Raw genomic sequence first — 15163 nt, forward strand, 5'->3', positions numbered from 1 at the left:
CTTCTATCGGACTTTTTATCGGATTCGACATCATTTTAAGGCGCCAGAAAATCTTGATGCAGTTAGTACTGAACCTCAAGTTCACTTGTGGTCAGATTTTTTCTTTTATGCTTCATATTTTCGGGTTTGGGTGTGTGAAAGAGAGATAGAGACAATGGAGGGAGGGCAGAAAGAAAGGAAGAATGAGACTTTTTTTCGTGGGCGAGATAAATTTGAATGTACCCTCACTCCAGTGCCACGAACGACACCAAATGAGAAAATTAACCCCGATGGCGTGGGAAATTAAATGGTGGCCTCGCGAGCTGCAGCGGCCGCACACAACAAGCTCTCAGCTCTCACATCATCGTTCCATCCAGTCCCTCGTCTCACCGCCCCCCGTCTTCTAACAAGAGAAAAAAAAGGTACTACTGTTCCTAACTGGCTCCAGAGGAACGCTACAATGCAATTCCATGGTGACGTCACCTTTAACGGACTTGCTGAAAGCTGTCCTTCACTTCACCTTCCCCTCCCCCCACCTCGGTCTCGAAAAGGACCGTTAGAAAGCCTGAACATACCCTTCTCCACCCACCGACTTCCACCTAACTCGCACTCAACCCTGACCTCGTAGCCAGGGATCGTGGTTATAAGCAAATGTTTTTGCTGATGATGATGTTCAGCTGCATCGTCCAATCGGTTGTGAATGGAAGTTTGGCCCCTGTACACCACTCTCTCCACCACAACTCACCCTCCCGCTAGAAACGGCTGGCGATGTTCCCGTTTCCTCCCGGTTGGCCGTCGACAGGGGTCGCGGCTGTGGTGACGCGTGCAAGCCTGGGCGTTACGGCTGCTGGTGCACGACAGCAGTGCTAGCCTGAAATATTTCACACCTCCCCATTTCCTCCACCACCACACACACACACTCAAAAAAAGAGTTTCAGATTCGCGTTATCGATCACCTCCGTTGCGAAACGCATTTATGCATCGGGCAAATCAGAAAAGGAAGTGGAGCCATGAATGTTGCGCTCATATGTAGCTCAGCTCTTGCCGCGCTGCTCCGCCCACCGCACGTGCGACTCCGAGGCGCTCTTTCTTACCGACCACTCCCCCTCCGCGGTAGTTCTCCGAGTCTTTCGACCAGACCTTCCGTAAGAGGACCACGCAGACTGTGCTGACTATGGGTTTCAAATGGCACTTCAATGTCCCCTCCAAGGTTGGCCGGAAGGAGGAGTCAGTGAACCCTCCCCAGGAAGCCCTCCGCCTGTTCTTATAGTCTGTTGGTTGCTCTTGAGTTTGCTTGTGTGTGTGCGCGCGCAGGTGTACAGATATGCTTTAACTAGTTTGCAAAGTGATTAATGGAAGAGTGAAAGGTTGACATTAATTAGTCGTTTATTTTATATTGTTTTGAGTGGGTGACTAACATGTGTATGTGGCCTTTGTTTCTGGCGACCTCTGATTAAGTACAATTTCCAAAAGGATCAATCGTCGTCAGTGTGTGTGAGTGCGTGACCCTTCCTGAACTTTTCTTTCTTTCGCGTGGACAGAAACACAGAGAGGTGGGGGAGAACCTTTTCGTGCCGGCCACATCCCCCACACCTCGGACCTGAGGTGTGTTTACTCGCAAGGATGGCGAAGGCACGCTAGGTCCTAAACCCTATTCTCCACTGTAGGGTCGAAGCCCAACTTCCCTCGCGATCCTAGCCCTTGCATAAAATTGCTTCCCTGCACGAGGCGTCTGTAGTGAAACGTGAAACGACGGGTTCTGAATTGTTGCCAACCGTACCACAATAGCAGTGGATGAGGCGGCGATGGTGGTGGGTGAGGCAGGAGCGAGTGTGGAGTGTGGGTTGAGTGGGGGAGGAGGAGATGGGAAGGGGTTTACTTGCAGCACGCGCCATACACTGTACGAACAGTCGATGAAGCGCGATTTGGGGGAAAAAAGGCAGCTAGAGATCAGCCCAAGGGGCCGTCTGGTCCTCCTGGAGACTGGCTTTGGTCGAAATTCGGGCCTCGGTATGAACGAGGGCTGTGTACAGTAGAGAGTGGTGTAACATGTAACGCCCTACACCGTGTGTTATGCACACAGTGTAATCGGGTACAGAATGTGACATGCACACTCTAGTCGTGTACACACATACAAAGTAATTCACGAAAGTACTCATTATGTCAAGTACCACCATGAAATATGTACATACAGAATAAAGCCGTGTTGAATACATTCAAAACATAAGGCAATGTGTAGACAGTGATGAACAAAGTCCACAGCATCACACAGCCGTGGCCAGCTGTGCACCGAGCCATCTAAATACACAAATCCTCTATTCTTCTCGAACTTGTTTCGGGAACATTCCACAATCCAATGAAGGTCCTTCCATTATCATTTCGCTGTGTTTATGTAAATACAGCCGTACTCAATGCCTTCCGTAGTCCATTCAAATAATTTCTGAGCCTGCTAGGCAAGGAAATGTGTGTGCAAAGTAGTTTTGTCATTTCCTCCACGATTACGAGCAACAAAATAGATAATTATGCAAAAATACTGTTATTGATTACTAAACAGTGCGCGTGCATGCATGCAGAAAGAGACTGAAAGAGAGACCTATTTTAATTGTGTTCTCGCTTTCATCGATCTCACTTTCTCTCCTCGTAAAACTCCTCAGTAATCAATAACTCTTCATTTATGTCTTGTACGGGTTAAACTTTCTTTAACGAGTAAACTCTCTGAATCTGAAGGAAAACGACAAATAATAAATAAAAGTTTTAAAAAAATACTGGTCAATTCAAGTGAACATGCACTACTATATTACTATAGGATCGAGAAAGAGAGACTATTACAGCATGAGCTGTATAGTGATAAAACACTGTGTAGCAGGAGGTCGCTGATTCGAATCTCGCCTGGAACAGTGACTGGAAAAAATACTTTAGATAACTTAGCAATGATTGGTACATGATCTATCAGGAAAAATATGAGGGCGACAAAATATTATGCGGACTGCGCCCTAGATACGGTGAACCACTTACAATGTATTGCCCGCCGCCCCTTCTTTCTTTCTGCTATGTATACGACTTTCTTAGGCGTACTCTGCTCGACTGTGAGTGCTAACTGTCCTAGAAATGATCGGCTGAACTCTGATAAAACCGATGAGGGATCAATTTACAGTAATCCCATATTCCAACAACCAGACGAACTTAAGAATATTGCCTCCAATACATCGTCTAAAGCCATCAAAGAAGATGTCGAAAAAATATTGCCCGCTCAACGCAGTCTCCCTGGTAAGTGTATCTCCACAGATGAGATTTCCCTGCCTTCCTTACCACTGCTGTAAGCATTCAATATTTTATCAGATCAAGGCAAGCTGTCAAAACATGATCTGATGCTATATATCAAAACATAATCTGATACTACATATCAAGAATTAGAGATGAAAGCGAGGCCGACGGGGGACTGAACTAGACGCGGGTGTTCAGCTCAAGAAAAACTTATTCTGGATCACAACAAAGTAAACCTTGATAAAACTTTATTCTGGGCGCATGAAGGATCACTAGAACCTGTTTGGTCTGGACAAACATAGTCGTTAATATGTATACGAGCGAAGGTAGCTGTAGATATGCGTGGTGTGGTGTTTACCTGAGCTCACTTGGCCACAACTGTGCAAACGTTTGCAGGGAACAAGACGAAGTGTAGCGAACCCTAAGGGTGAGTTCTGAAAGTCATCCTAGGAGGCGCTAAGAGTTCACTTTGCCTGTAGTCCACAAGATTACATAGCTAAGGCGAAACTTTAAAAAAAAAAAGGATGCCAGGCACAGACCATAATTTCTGCCAAAAAATAATGTGAAGTTGTGCGGAAAAGCCAATTTTCTAACAGCAGCTCTTTTTTTCCACTCTTCCATGAGCTCACAGTTCGCTCGTGTGACTGCGCGCGGATGTCGTGTGCACGCGCGTGTGCGTTCTTCTTCTTAAGAAACATCCGGTCTTGAGGAAGACAGATGAGTGGAAGGTTAGAAAAGGTCAGATTCGTTCACTGAAAGTAGTCGATGTCGTTGACATTTCCACATCTTCACACCATGGACGTCGCAGCAGCCACGAGTCAGTACTGCACACTGTTGGTGCCATGTTCAAGCTGTCATCAACTGTTAGTACCACATACTGTTGGTATGATGCTCAAGCTAACTTCAACTACTAATACTAACACCTTCCGCTGATGATCTCCCCAGTCTCAGCAACAGAGACAAGTCTGGTGCTTCTTCCCCACCCAGAACTGCTCTAGCTCCCACAGGGTTACAAGAGGTGTAGTGAGAGGGTGTGTACGATGTCAACACCTTACAACACGAGGTGTAGTGAGAAGGTGTGTGCAATGTCAATACAGCACATAAAGGGCACCTGCACAAACGCAAAAAAAAAAGAAAAAAAAAGAATGGGGGAGGGACATGCGATCATCGACATGGGAAAGGGTAGGAAACTCCATGAAAGCAGGTGAACCCAAAGTTGACGATTCAAAGGATGTCGATCACGAAAGAAGTTCTACCTGAGCAACTACACACATTTTCACAAGCAGTGCCCACAGATTACTCAGCAACGCAACCATGTAAGAAGTGCGCGCACTACAAGCTCTCTAAGATTAATCAGGAAGTGCAGCTTTTCTGCGAGACCCATCAGCCCACGCGCCGTGCATGCGTTGTCACTAGCAACAGTTGCCAAGCTAAATATGACGTCGTCAAAGTCCATATTTTTTTATTTAGACAAATAAAAGGAGCTGTTCTTTCTCTTTCCCAGTCTCGCAGAGAGAGAGAGATAAGCCTCTCTCTACCTGACAAGCTCAAGTCTGCTTGAAACAGAAGCAATCTTCACGGTGACTAATTCTCCACTGCGAGCGGTCACGTGTCCCAGTGACGTCACCAGAAGATGAGGAGTTCCAGACCCACCCACCCCCTAACTCCCTCTTACCAGTCTCAGAGAAGTCGCTCGTGTTTACCATCTGAGATCACGTTTGTGGAAACCTCTCCATCCATTTCGTTTTTTTTTTTTTACTCAATTCAGTCTCTCTCTATCTGCGGTTGCTGTTGCTCCTGATGCTTTGCCGTGATACAGTTGGCTCAGGGTAAAACATCAACTTCCCATTTCTCTCTCTCCAGCAAATGGTATATTGCAAGATAGCCTACCACAATGAGATAGGGGAATTAAAAGAAAAAAACCAAAAACAAATTCAGTAGTAGCAAGGCAACTGTTGAACTCTTGCTTGCCACGATCAATATAGATGCCAGAAACCAGTTTTGTGCCAAACGTATTTCGGTTCTCGAATAGTGAAGTAAACGTCCAACAGCCAACTCGCACATTATTGAGATCTGAGGAAATGGATGGGTGGAGTTGTTTGAAACGGGGAGAGATAGAAAGGTGGAGAAGAGCATGTAATGGGAGATTGGCTGACATATGAAGCCCAGTTCCAGACTTCCGGGACTTCTCTCCACATTTGGCTATTTCTGGACATGAGCATCGTGTGGAAGCTCAACTGGGAAATCTAGAAAAACCGTAGGCCTGGCAGTGTAAGCTGATCGTTGACACAAATGGTGAGAAGTGGGGACGACAAAAGATATCTCCAGACTATCACCACCCCTACCCCCTTTTTCCATCCCCTCCAACAGCTGAAACCCACATGATTATACCTCTCCCTGGATCGATTGTCTATCTCGCCTCCCCATTTGTTACACTTTACAACCATCTTCACTGTCTTTTCGAGAACTTTCTTCACAACTTCTGTGAGTTTAACTGTCTTTACAAAAAGCTACAATATCATAACGAAGTCTTCACCAACTTTACTCTGAAGTTGGACTTATCTTCCCTGCTTACAGACAAACGTAAACAAACCGCCTGCCTGAACACCGCAACGACAGCCCCTAAGCCTCCATCCCTTGTTCAGGGATGTTATCAATCCCAATGATGGGTGTGTACAAGCTTCACCTATCACAAGGTTGCGTAGACCTTCACCTTTTGGTTGTTTGGTTTGTGTGTGTGTTACTGCTCTTTGCATGTACACAGCCTAACCTCAGTGTTGTAGGCAATATTCTGTTCTTGAAGTTAAATGAACTTGTAGCCTCTGGTGGCTCCTATGCAGTTCCTTCCCCCCACTCTTCTCTTCCAGACTGTCAATTTTTCAACACTCTTCAACCCTCAACATTAACATAAACAATTTACAGATTGTTTAAGAAATCTTAGATACAGCACTCCACCGGAGTATTAACCTTTTGTCTCTGTTGGTACATGGCTTGTGTAAAATCCAGATGTATTGTCAAGATAATTGTGTTACTGATCTCACAAACCAACAAACTCTCTCACACATACACACACAAAACCCACCATCTAACCACACTGAGATTTTGTTTTACAGGAAGAAATCTGAAGATTATTAAATTCACAGATACAATGAGAAAAAGGTAAAGTGTTGATTTACTTTATCACTTGTTATTACATATAAAATGCAACTGCTACACGACTCTGGTAAGAATCTTCATTCTTTTTGAAGTTCATAAAAATTGTATAGTTGTAAAAATATAACAAAGAAACTTGCTAGACATGATCTGCCAGCATTATCTCAGGTTTTTAAACAACACAGAATAAACAAATTTCTTCATAAGCAATCTTTGAGCAAAAAATTAAGTTTATAATTCCCTCACAAGATTTGTGAATGTAACATTGTAAGTGAGAAGGGTCATAAGCTGACATCTACCACAACAGCTGGTGTCAGTTACAGATGTGTGCAGATGACTAAGGCTTATAAGTGAGTCAGATTTCAACATCTCAATCCAAGTACAATGACTGAGTGCCATTGAAATTCTGAAGCTGAGCAAGTCAGATAAACAGCAAACTGTAGTGTCTATGCAGGCAACGAAGCTTGACCTTTTGAAACATCAAGTCAATGGTGCATGACTATGTTAAATAAGCATGCAGCAAATATGCTATTATCTCTCAACCAAAGTCTCATTACAATTTGCTGTGATGCAGACCCCATGGAAAAAAAACTACTATAACAGTCTAGTAAATCAAAACCTAAAGAGATAATTTATGTGTTGGAATGCCAAAGAGAAAAATTTGTCCTATATATGCAACGAAGAAATAAAGAAAAATAAAATACTATTTAGTTTGAAATTTATTTTATCCTGAAAACTGCCCAAACAGCATCATCCCTGAACTTATGACCGTTTAATAAAAATCAAGGTTTTTTTAGTTAATTAGCAATTTATTATGAAAAGTGAAAGTGTCAGAAATTATTTTTGTCATTATGAATTTTCTGTGTATATAATAAATAACACTCTACCTATATAGATTACCTCTTATTTCAAAGGAAGCAACTAATGTTTAATATGTAAATTCTTATAACCAGTTCATGTGAATCTCATCCAAGGAGTATTTCTCATGTTTCTCTCAAAAACAATTTTTTTTTGTTCAAAAGCAAAGGCAGGTCTGCATGAATCTGTGGGTGCACGTAAACACTTGGCATGCATACTTCTGCATGCCTACTCACACACATACATAAAAATATGCATGTGTGTGGGTGCATTATTATTTGAAGTCTTTCACCCTAAATTAAGAACCAAAATAGCAGAGAGCACTCATCCTTTACCCAAGAAAGTCAATATATATCCATGAGTCCATCTCTACTGTCATGATATATGTCAGTGATAGGCCTCAACACAATAATGACATTTGATATTGACTCTAATTTACCCCAAAAGGCCAAAGCAAGTGCTTCTTTGTGAACTGTGTTGTCTCCAGCTAACATATGCACTGAAATACCCAGGCCTAAGAAATGCTGTCATTTGATAGTACCCTACGTATATTCTATCCAAGCAACGCCCTTCTTCCCTGTGCCACAATTACCATAGGTTTAATATCATGGGCAAAACATCTGGTCCAAACTCAAGACTGATTATCAAACTAGCAGCTCATAAATTTAAAAACACACAGTGTGTGGAAGTGAAAAACAATTAATTACTTTCATGAATGTTATGTGTGTATCATGACTTCTTCCTTGTTTATCTAATACATTTTTTCCTGTTTAAAGGGAGTTGCTTTTACTAAATGGATGAATTCGATATGCCTAGCAACACTTCTTTCTTGTATTACACTGTTAATATTATTCATGATAATATGACATTAACAGCAATAATGTGAACAAACTATCTGTTTCTGTTATTGTTCTGGATTTCTTGGGAATAGTTCAAAATAAGTGCAAGTATGGAAGAAAATCATATATATATATAATATTTTGGGAAGTTTTCCATTTCAGCTACAGTAAAATTCGGACAAATAAGCCATGTCTTCTTTCCCAAGCTCTTCAGCTTTACAGCGATGCGACTTGTTTGTGGCTGTTTCAGATTCTGATTAATTTTTCAATGAGTTCCATGTTAAAATGTTAACTTTTCACGTAGTTACGGTGTTAATTTTTCACATTTTAAACCACAGCCGCATACAATTAAAGCATCAAATCAGTTGCTGAAACACACACCCTCATCATGTTGAAAACGAGACAAAATGATGCAGCTTTTTAGTTGTATATATTTGTAGCTTATAAACCAGTATGGATTAATTTTGAAAAAAATTTAGTTTTTAAAAAATTTAGTGTGTGCATCTTATATACAGGTGCGCTCGATACACCAAATTGTACGGTATTTTAAATATGTAGTAATTTCTTTCCCATCTCTCTCTCTCACATCACCCCACCCACCTACACACACATAGAGAAGTCCATGTAATTTCTTTTTCTCCTTTCTCTGAAGCGCATATATACATATTAATCATCAATAGAGACTACAAATTCAACATGCCAGTGGTATATTAAATGTTGTCAACAAGTGTCATCAATCGACTGACAGCACCTGTTATTTACAAGTAGATCTATCCACCAAACCACGCCACAACGAGCCACGCCACGCCACACCTGTCTCCCGTCAAGCCAAAATAACCTCATGCACTCGACGCACTCACCTGTCGTTGTGAGGCTGAAGAATTGTTTGATTCCCTTCCATATCCACGATGCATTTCGTCGCAAGTTCAATTTCTGGGTGGATTTAAAAAGAAAATAAATCAATATAAAGTGTGATTGGAAGACAGCAATGTGTTTATTTATCTCTATTTATAAATTAAGTCGAAGAAAAACGAAGTGGAAAAACGAGTGTTGAACGGTACCCGACTACTGGAGACGATAACCGCCCATACAGTGAGCGTACAGATGCTTAGCTGCTAAGCAGCTACTGTAGCAGCGTGTTCTGCAGTAGTATCGAAACAGTTTCTTACCTCGTCGGTTGATCGGCCTGACCCGAACGGCCACTTTCACTTTATCACTAGCCATTGTGCCTGATTGAAATGACAAAGACGACAAATTAAGACAAATTGGTATCCTGTAGCTCAGCCTCAGGTTTGTTTACATGTCGTACTCCTCACTCCGAATCACACACCCACAGCATAGCTACACACTGCACTCCACAGCAGAGGTCGCCATCTTGCTCTCTCGCTATACAGTGTCCGGGCCTCGGAATGATTCATCTTCCGGTGATCCATGGTTGCGAGCAGAAGCAGCCGACGTCGCGAAGACAACTGTGCATCTGATCGCCCACCACGCTCTTGGTTGGTCCAGCCGTGTATGTGTCTGTTTTGAATATTTAAGGAGATGGGTTTTTTTTCACCATAGGATAATGTGATGATCGACTCGGAGAAGTAAGTTTTGTCAGACCTGTCAATGGGATCGGGAGCGCAAAACTGTCGTCTGCTTCTGTGTATGGTTTGTGACTGCTTCTAGCAGAAATCGATGGCAGTCTGATCAGCATTGGAATATTTCCACGACTAGCTCCGCCCGCGCCCGCTTACTGAGACAGGAATAATAATGAGAGAGTCCTCTGCAAGCTGTATCAAGGAATGACTAATAAATTTGATGTATTGCTTTTCTGATTAAAATACTTTCATTTCAAGTAGCGCAGATTAGGAAAGATAAACTATTTTTGCCTTAGTCGTATTTCACATTATAATTATTTACTCTATCAAATTCATACACTTCTTTATATTAATTAATTTCCTAAAAATTTATACTCGACAGACTCTCCAAACTAAACATTATATCATCTCAAGAAGGAAACTGCAGGAATTAAATTATCGCCATGGTACGTATATACACTAACATACAATTGCATCAGTTTGACATAATCAAGTCTTTTAAAAAAAATGCTTTTCCAAAAGTCATTTTGTGCAATGAAGTATCCATTTATTAAATTTTGTTAAGAGAACTGTGTACAGGAAATCTCCGGACATTTCAGACCCGTACTTTTCTTCTTGACCACACATCTGCACAGTGAACTGAGGGCCACGACGACCTACTGATGACGTAGTCAGCCTGCTAATAACTAGTCGGGTGGCGTGGACGGGTCGGGTGATTATATAATGCTCTCTAAAAGCGCCCTACCTGAACACTGGACCGTAACTGATGGCCTAGATCGAGCCACGGCCGGGAACGAATTAGAAAAAAAATTTCGTCTTCGTTCAAGAGAGTCTTAAATTTTACAGTGCGGTCTTAAATCAGCGACGAGTAACAACTAAAGTCATCAGCTTTCTCAAGGACCACTTTGGTCCACTCACCGGGGTAAATTGAGTTATGCGATGTTATCTTAATGTACTTAATGTAAGAAGGGGCTGGGGTAGGAATGAAAATGAAAAAAAAAAATGGTTTGAGTGGAAAAGGAATGTTGTAAGAGAAGACTTCATATCTAGCTGTCTTTAATGTCAACAGCTTGACAGGCATTAATAAGTTACATCATTGCTGAGTTGTAACGTAGAGTTGAGAGCAAGGGGTGTGTAAAGGTAACGGGTGGACGTGGGATCTGATCAAGTTGTATGCTCACGCCCACCAGAACCCTTACCCAGACGTTCCGTTCCCGAACCCCGTGGCCTCGATATAGGCGTGCAAGGAAACTCCTCAGTTGATAAATGTATACCAACCTTTTTTTTTTGTATCAGCTTCGCATCATATTGTGTATACCACATGTGCTGCATTCCTGTAACACTCGTGCAGAAATGAAAGCCGGTATATGTTTGTAATTATTACCCGGTGCAGAGAGAGGTGCAACAGTTTTGTCTATTGTAGTGTACACGGTAGTGTTTTGAATGATTGCGAGAGTGACAGCCGGCTACATTATAATTTTTGCTTATATACATTATACATATATTATTTTCTGTATAAGGAAGCGTTTCTCGTCAGTCTGGGTTAGTCTCTCGATTCCAAGCACAATACTCAAGAACAATATCAGGTGTTCAAGACTTGCTCAACGGGCGTCCTCAATAATGACGCCAATCGTTTGCTTCGCAATGGTGACTTCGGCGGAGAGTACATGTACCCGGGTTTGTCATTGCGGTCACCACCCGTGTCGCCGGCAAAGGCTAACAAGCAAACTGGTGGGACTGGTGCTGCTTGCTGGAGAGTTTTGGGCTGGTTCTGGCCAGTTTCTCCGCCCACCCACGTGTGACGAGAGCTCTCAACTGTGGTTTATTTCTCTATGGCCAGTTAAACTGTAATTAGTGTGCATCGGACACCTTTTATGCTCTTCAAATGTTCTTTTAATAATTTAACATCGTTAAAAGTACTCAATATAATACTCAATATCGTTATTTTGAGCGCACCTGGACTGCTTATTGTTCACTAGTGTGTGTCGAATCGAGCATGCGTGAGGCAGGAGAATCGGGCAAAGTTGACCATTAGCAAACTTCGGGAAAGGTGATTACTAGAGTGGATGCCACAAGAGGCGTGTCGATAAAGCTCACTTCGTGCTTGAGTGTATCTTGTAAAGGCGGAACATTCTGTGTACATAAAATGTGTTTTGTTGCTTGACGGAGATGATGAGCAATTTCAAATTAGTCTTACAAAATTTAAAAAAGAAGCAGGACAGCTTATGCATCCCATTCGTGGAGTATAGCTCAATGAAATCATACGAAGTATTTGATTGGTTAGTTTATGAGCTTTTATTTAGAGACCATTTTGTACTATGAGAGGAAAAGATGATAAAGAAACAGGGTATACATCCAACCGTTGAACATTTATGGACTCCTACTTACAGAGAGAGTGTGTCCTTCAATCAGATTTCACTCTCTCTCTCTCTCCTATTTACACTTTTTCCCCTTAAGGTATTCAGAAACGTCTTTTCGCAAAATCTTTACTTTTTTCCTTCTAATGGTTGCCATAAAAGCGATATTTACTTTTGTGCTTAACATCGAAGATAGCTGAGGGAAGCTTGAGGCACCAGCTAAGGAGAAAGCTTTAAGTCCCCTGGCCAGTAAGATGGGCAGCAACAAAAAAATAAAAATAAAATAAAAAAGACGTTATATCGATTCCGAAAAAACAGCCCTAGAGAAAACAAAATCATCGGGTTTTCTGTGCACCGCTGAACCAAACGACAAACTTGAGAGGCTGATGCCAAGAGAAGATGTCTACAGGGACAGAAATAGGCACGTGCATATGGTAAAGGTGAATACACTGACCAGAAATAGCTCCTAGCGTGCGACTTTCACTAGAGGACTGGGCTCACGGACTCCATGACTAGTTTATGAGTATTGAGCAGCGACTGAGAGGCAAGGTCGTCTTTAGGGGAGACGAACAGATGAAACTAGGATCTGGGGCAGTTTCCGCTTGGTGTATGTTGTTGCACTGTCCACACGCTCCTGTTCTAAAGACAATCCCGACCTCGTTCAGCCTCCGAATACAGATGCTCAATTAAAAAAAAAAGTTTGAAGTGGAGGAAAAGGAAGGTGAATGTCTGCAGTGGGAGGTCACAGCGGCTGTGGCCATCATAGAGGTATGTCGTCGTTGTTGCCGTCCTACACATCACTTTAATGTCATTATAATGAACTATGTGATAAATGAGGTCATTAATTGGATTAGATTAACCTCATTTGTCCACGACCTCCCTGCTTTGTGAATAATTAGTCTGACTTCCGAGCAGAGGGTCGTGACATCGAGGTTCATGTCTGACAACTCAGGCGAGACCTCATGACACTGAATTACTAACAAATGAGTGGATTGCCACTGCGCTATGAGAACGCCGCTCAGGTCGTGCGACCTTTTACTGTTTTAATTTAACAGACAAAGCCCCCATTTATTCTAGATTATGTAAATTTACTCAAATATAGCCTTCATCCCCACAAAAAACAACAACTGAACGACTGATGTTACTAGGCGTGCGGAGACGATGCAGGGTTTAGATGAACTTCAGGGGATATGCTACAGAGTTCAGGTGAGTTAGAAAAGGTCACATGCTGTTTTCCTATTGGTATCCTCCAGTAGGTGAAGATGTGTAAAATCTCCCCTAACTTGTCAACTTGTCAAGTCAGATTAGCACGCAAGAAAACTGAGGACTGTTGTCAGGGTTGCTGCAACGTGCTGCTGTGATGCCCCGTGCGGCTGCATGCATAACGACAGGACACCAGGCTTGCAAGAGAATTAAATATTTATCTGTCCAGCGGCGCAGCTTGCGAACGGAAATGCCGTGGGCTTTGGTCGTCACCTGATGAAGGTGGTGCTGCACATCTCTTTCCAAAGACTTGGTGACAGAATTGGCTAAGCAGTTGATCCAAGAGTACACAGAGAAGCATGTAACCCTATGAAGGCTGTTCATTCGGAGGATCAGGAAATATTGCTGATTCTCAAGCAAGTGCCAATGGCCTACATCTACCTGCTGCCTGATTCAAGGTTCGGTAAAAAGGTGGGGATTTTTTTCCCAAAAAAAGGAAACACGTCCACCCCACGTAATGACGGTTTCACGTCTATGTACCAGACAGGTGACCCGGCTTTAATAAGCAGGAAGGAAACTTCTCGGCCCTAGGAGAGAGAGGTCTGCAAGCAGGGTAGACCAAACCTCCGAGGAGTGATCCTCTCTTCGCCCGTCGGCCTCATCCATCATTTATCAATGACTGGCGGTTGCCATGTAACGGGTTCACGGAGCTGTGCTCACGCCAAGACACTATAGGGCACTGAGCTTGTGTGGGAGAATTCCTTGAAAAGGTTTTTCTTGGTAGGATAGTAGTTCGTTGTATGTTTGTGTGATTGCAAGGAGCCGAACAGCTAAACAGGCGAAAGTTTGGGGTTGGGATAATTTATAGTAGGGTAGTACAGCAGTGAAGCTGACCTTGTTTTCAGGGGTGAAAACAGAAAAAGCAATGCCAAATGGTGAACCCTAACAGTCATTTTGCCAGGATTTTTGTGTGCATGGACTTTTGGTTGAAACCTAAGCAGTCAAAAAACCTGGACGTTTTCTCGATTATCAAGACACATCAAAAACGTGTATACTTCCTATGTTTTCGTAATGAAAAAACTCTGTGTGTATGTGTGGTGTGTGTGTGCACGGCTGAATATCCCTGTGCGTGAGAGAGAGAGAGTGTCATTAGTGAAGTTAGTGGTTCAAGACCAGAGGTCTCTGCTCAGGATCACGACTATCATTAGCAGCCAGCAATCTGTCCTGCGGGGCTCGACGATATCAGTGCAATTTTCCCAATCTCTCGACCGAGAATCCGCACTGCACGCGGTCAAGTGCGCTCGAGGAACCCCAGCAAGTGATCAGTGACGTCATCAATCTTGCTTCCGACTGGAAGATGCCGAGCCCTGGGGATCCAAAAAGGACGAGATCCGCTCACGACGGGCGGATCTGCTCGCTGGTCCGGACCACGTTAGCCGCAGCACCGTCGAGACGTCCGAGAACTGTCGAGTTACGGTCAAAAAAAAAAAAAGTCCTGCCCCAAAGCACGCGCATCGAAATCAATAATAAACTCGGCCAACTTGTGTACTTCAAGGAAGCGACTAAGAAACGGACCTTTTGTTTCCATTGAAAGCCCTACATGCAGTGGTGGCTGAGGCTGATCGATGGCGAGTCGCAGCCAAGCGTGTACACTGAAAACACTTCGACACTCAACCCGCTAAAGTAAACAGTACATATCATTCCAACCTTGGCCTGGCGTTTCCTCTTACGCAGGCTGTACAGACCTATTGGTAGCCACAGTGAAAATATAGTCTTCCTTTGATTGGTTTGAATATCATCATCATCATCGTCGTCATCGTCATCGTCGTCATCATCATCATCATCATCATCATCATGTCCTTAAATTGTGGACACTATTTCATGTTCTTGACCCGTTAGAAGAAGATCGCTTTTGTGATCGTTATGA

General features: G+C 43.0%; 1 protein-coding gene across 13 annotated transcripts in view; it reads right to left on the reverse strand.

Annotated features, from left to right (window-relative positions):
* LOC112562789 (kinesin-like protein KIF13A) overlaps positions 1 to 9480 on the reverse strand; it is a 153089-nt gene extending 143609 nt beyond the window's left edge. For 5 of the 13 annotated variants that reach the window (XM_025236277.1, XM_025236275.1, XM_025236276.1 and 2 more), the window contains exons 1-2: positions 9263 to 9478; positions 8954 to 9026 (exon numbers count right to left, since the gene is read on the reverse strand). In XM_025236277.1, coding sequence (XP_025092062.1) covers positions 8954 to 9026; positions 9263 to 9317 — 128 coding nt within the window. In that variant the 5' untranslated portion in view covers positions 9318 to 9478. Of the gene's footprint in view, positions 1 to 8953; positions 9027 to 9262 lie in introns of all 13 variants that reach the window. The other 8 variants (XM_025236282.1, XM_025236279.1, XM_025236284.1 and 5 more) reach the window with 2 other exon arrangements.
* Positions 9481 to 15163: the final 5683 nt, after the last annotated feature.

This window comes from Pomacea canaliculata, linkage group LG4 (genome assembly GCF_003073045.1).
Source record: "Pomacea canaliculata isolate SZHN2017 linkage group LG4, ASM307304v1, whole genome shotgun sequence".
Classification (NCBI taxonomy): domain Eukaryota; kingdom Metazoa; phylum Mollusca; class Gastropoda; order Architaenioglossa; family Ampullariidae; genus Pomacea; species Pomacea canaliculata.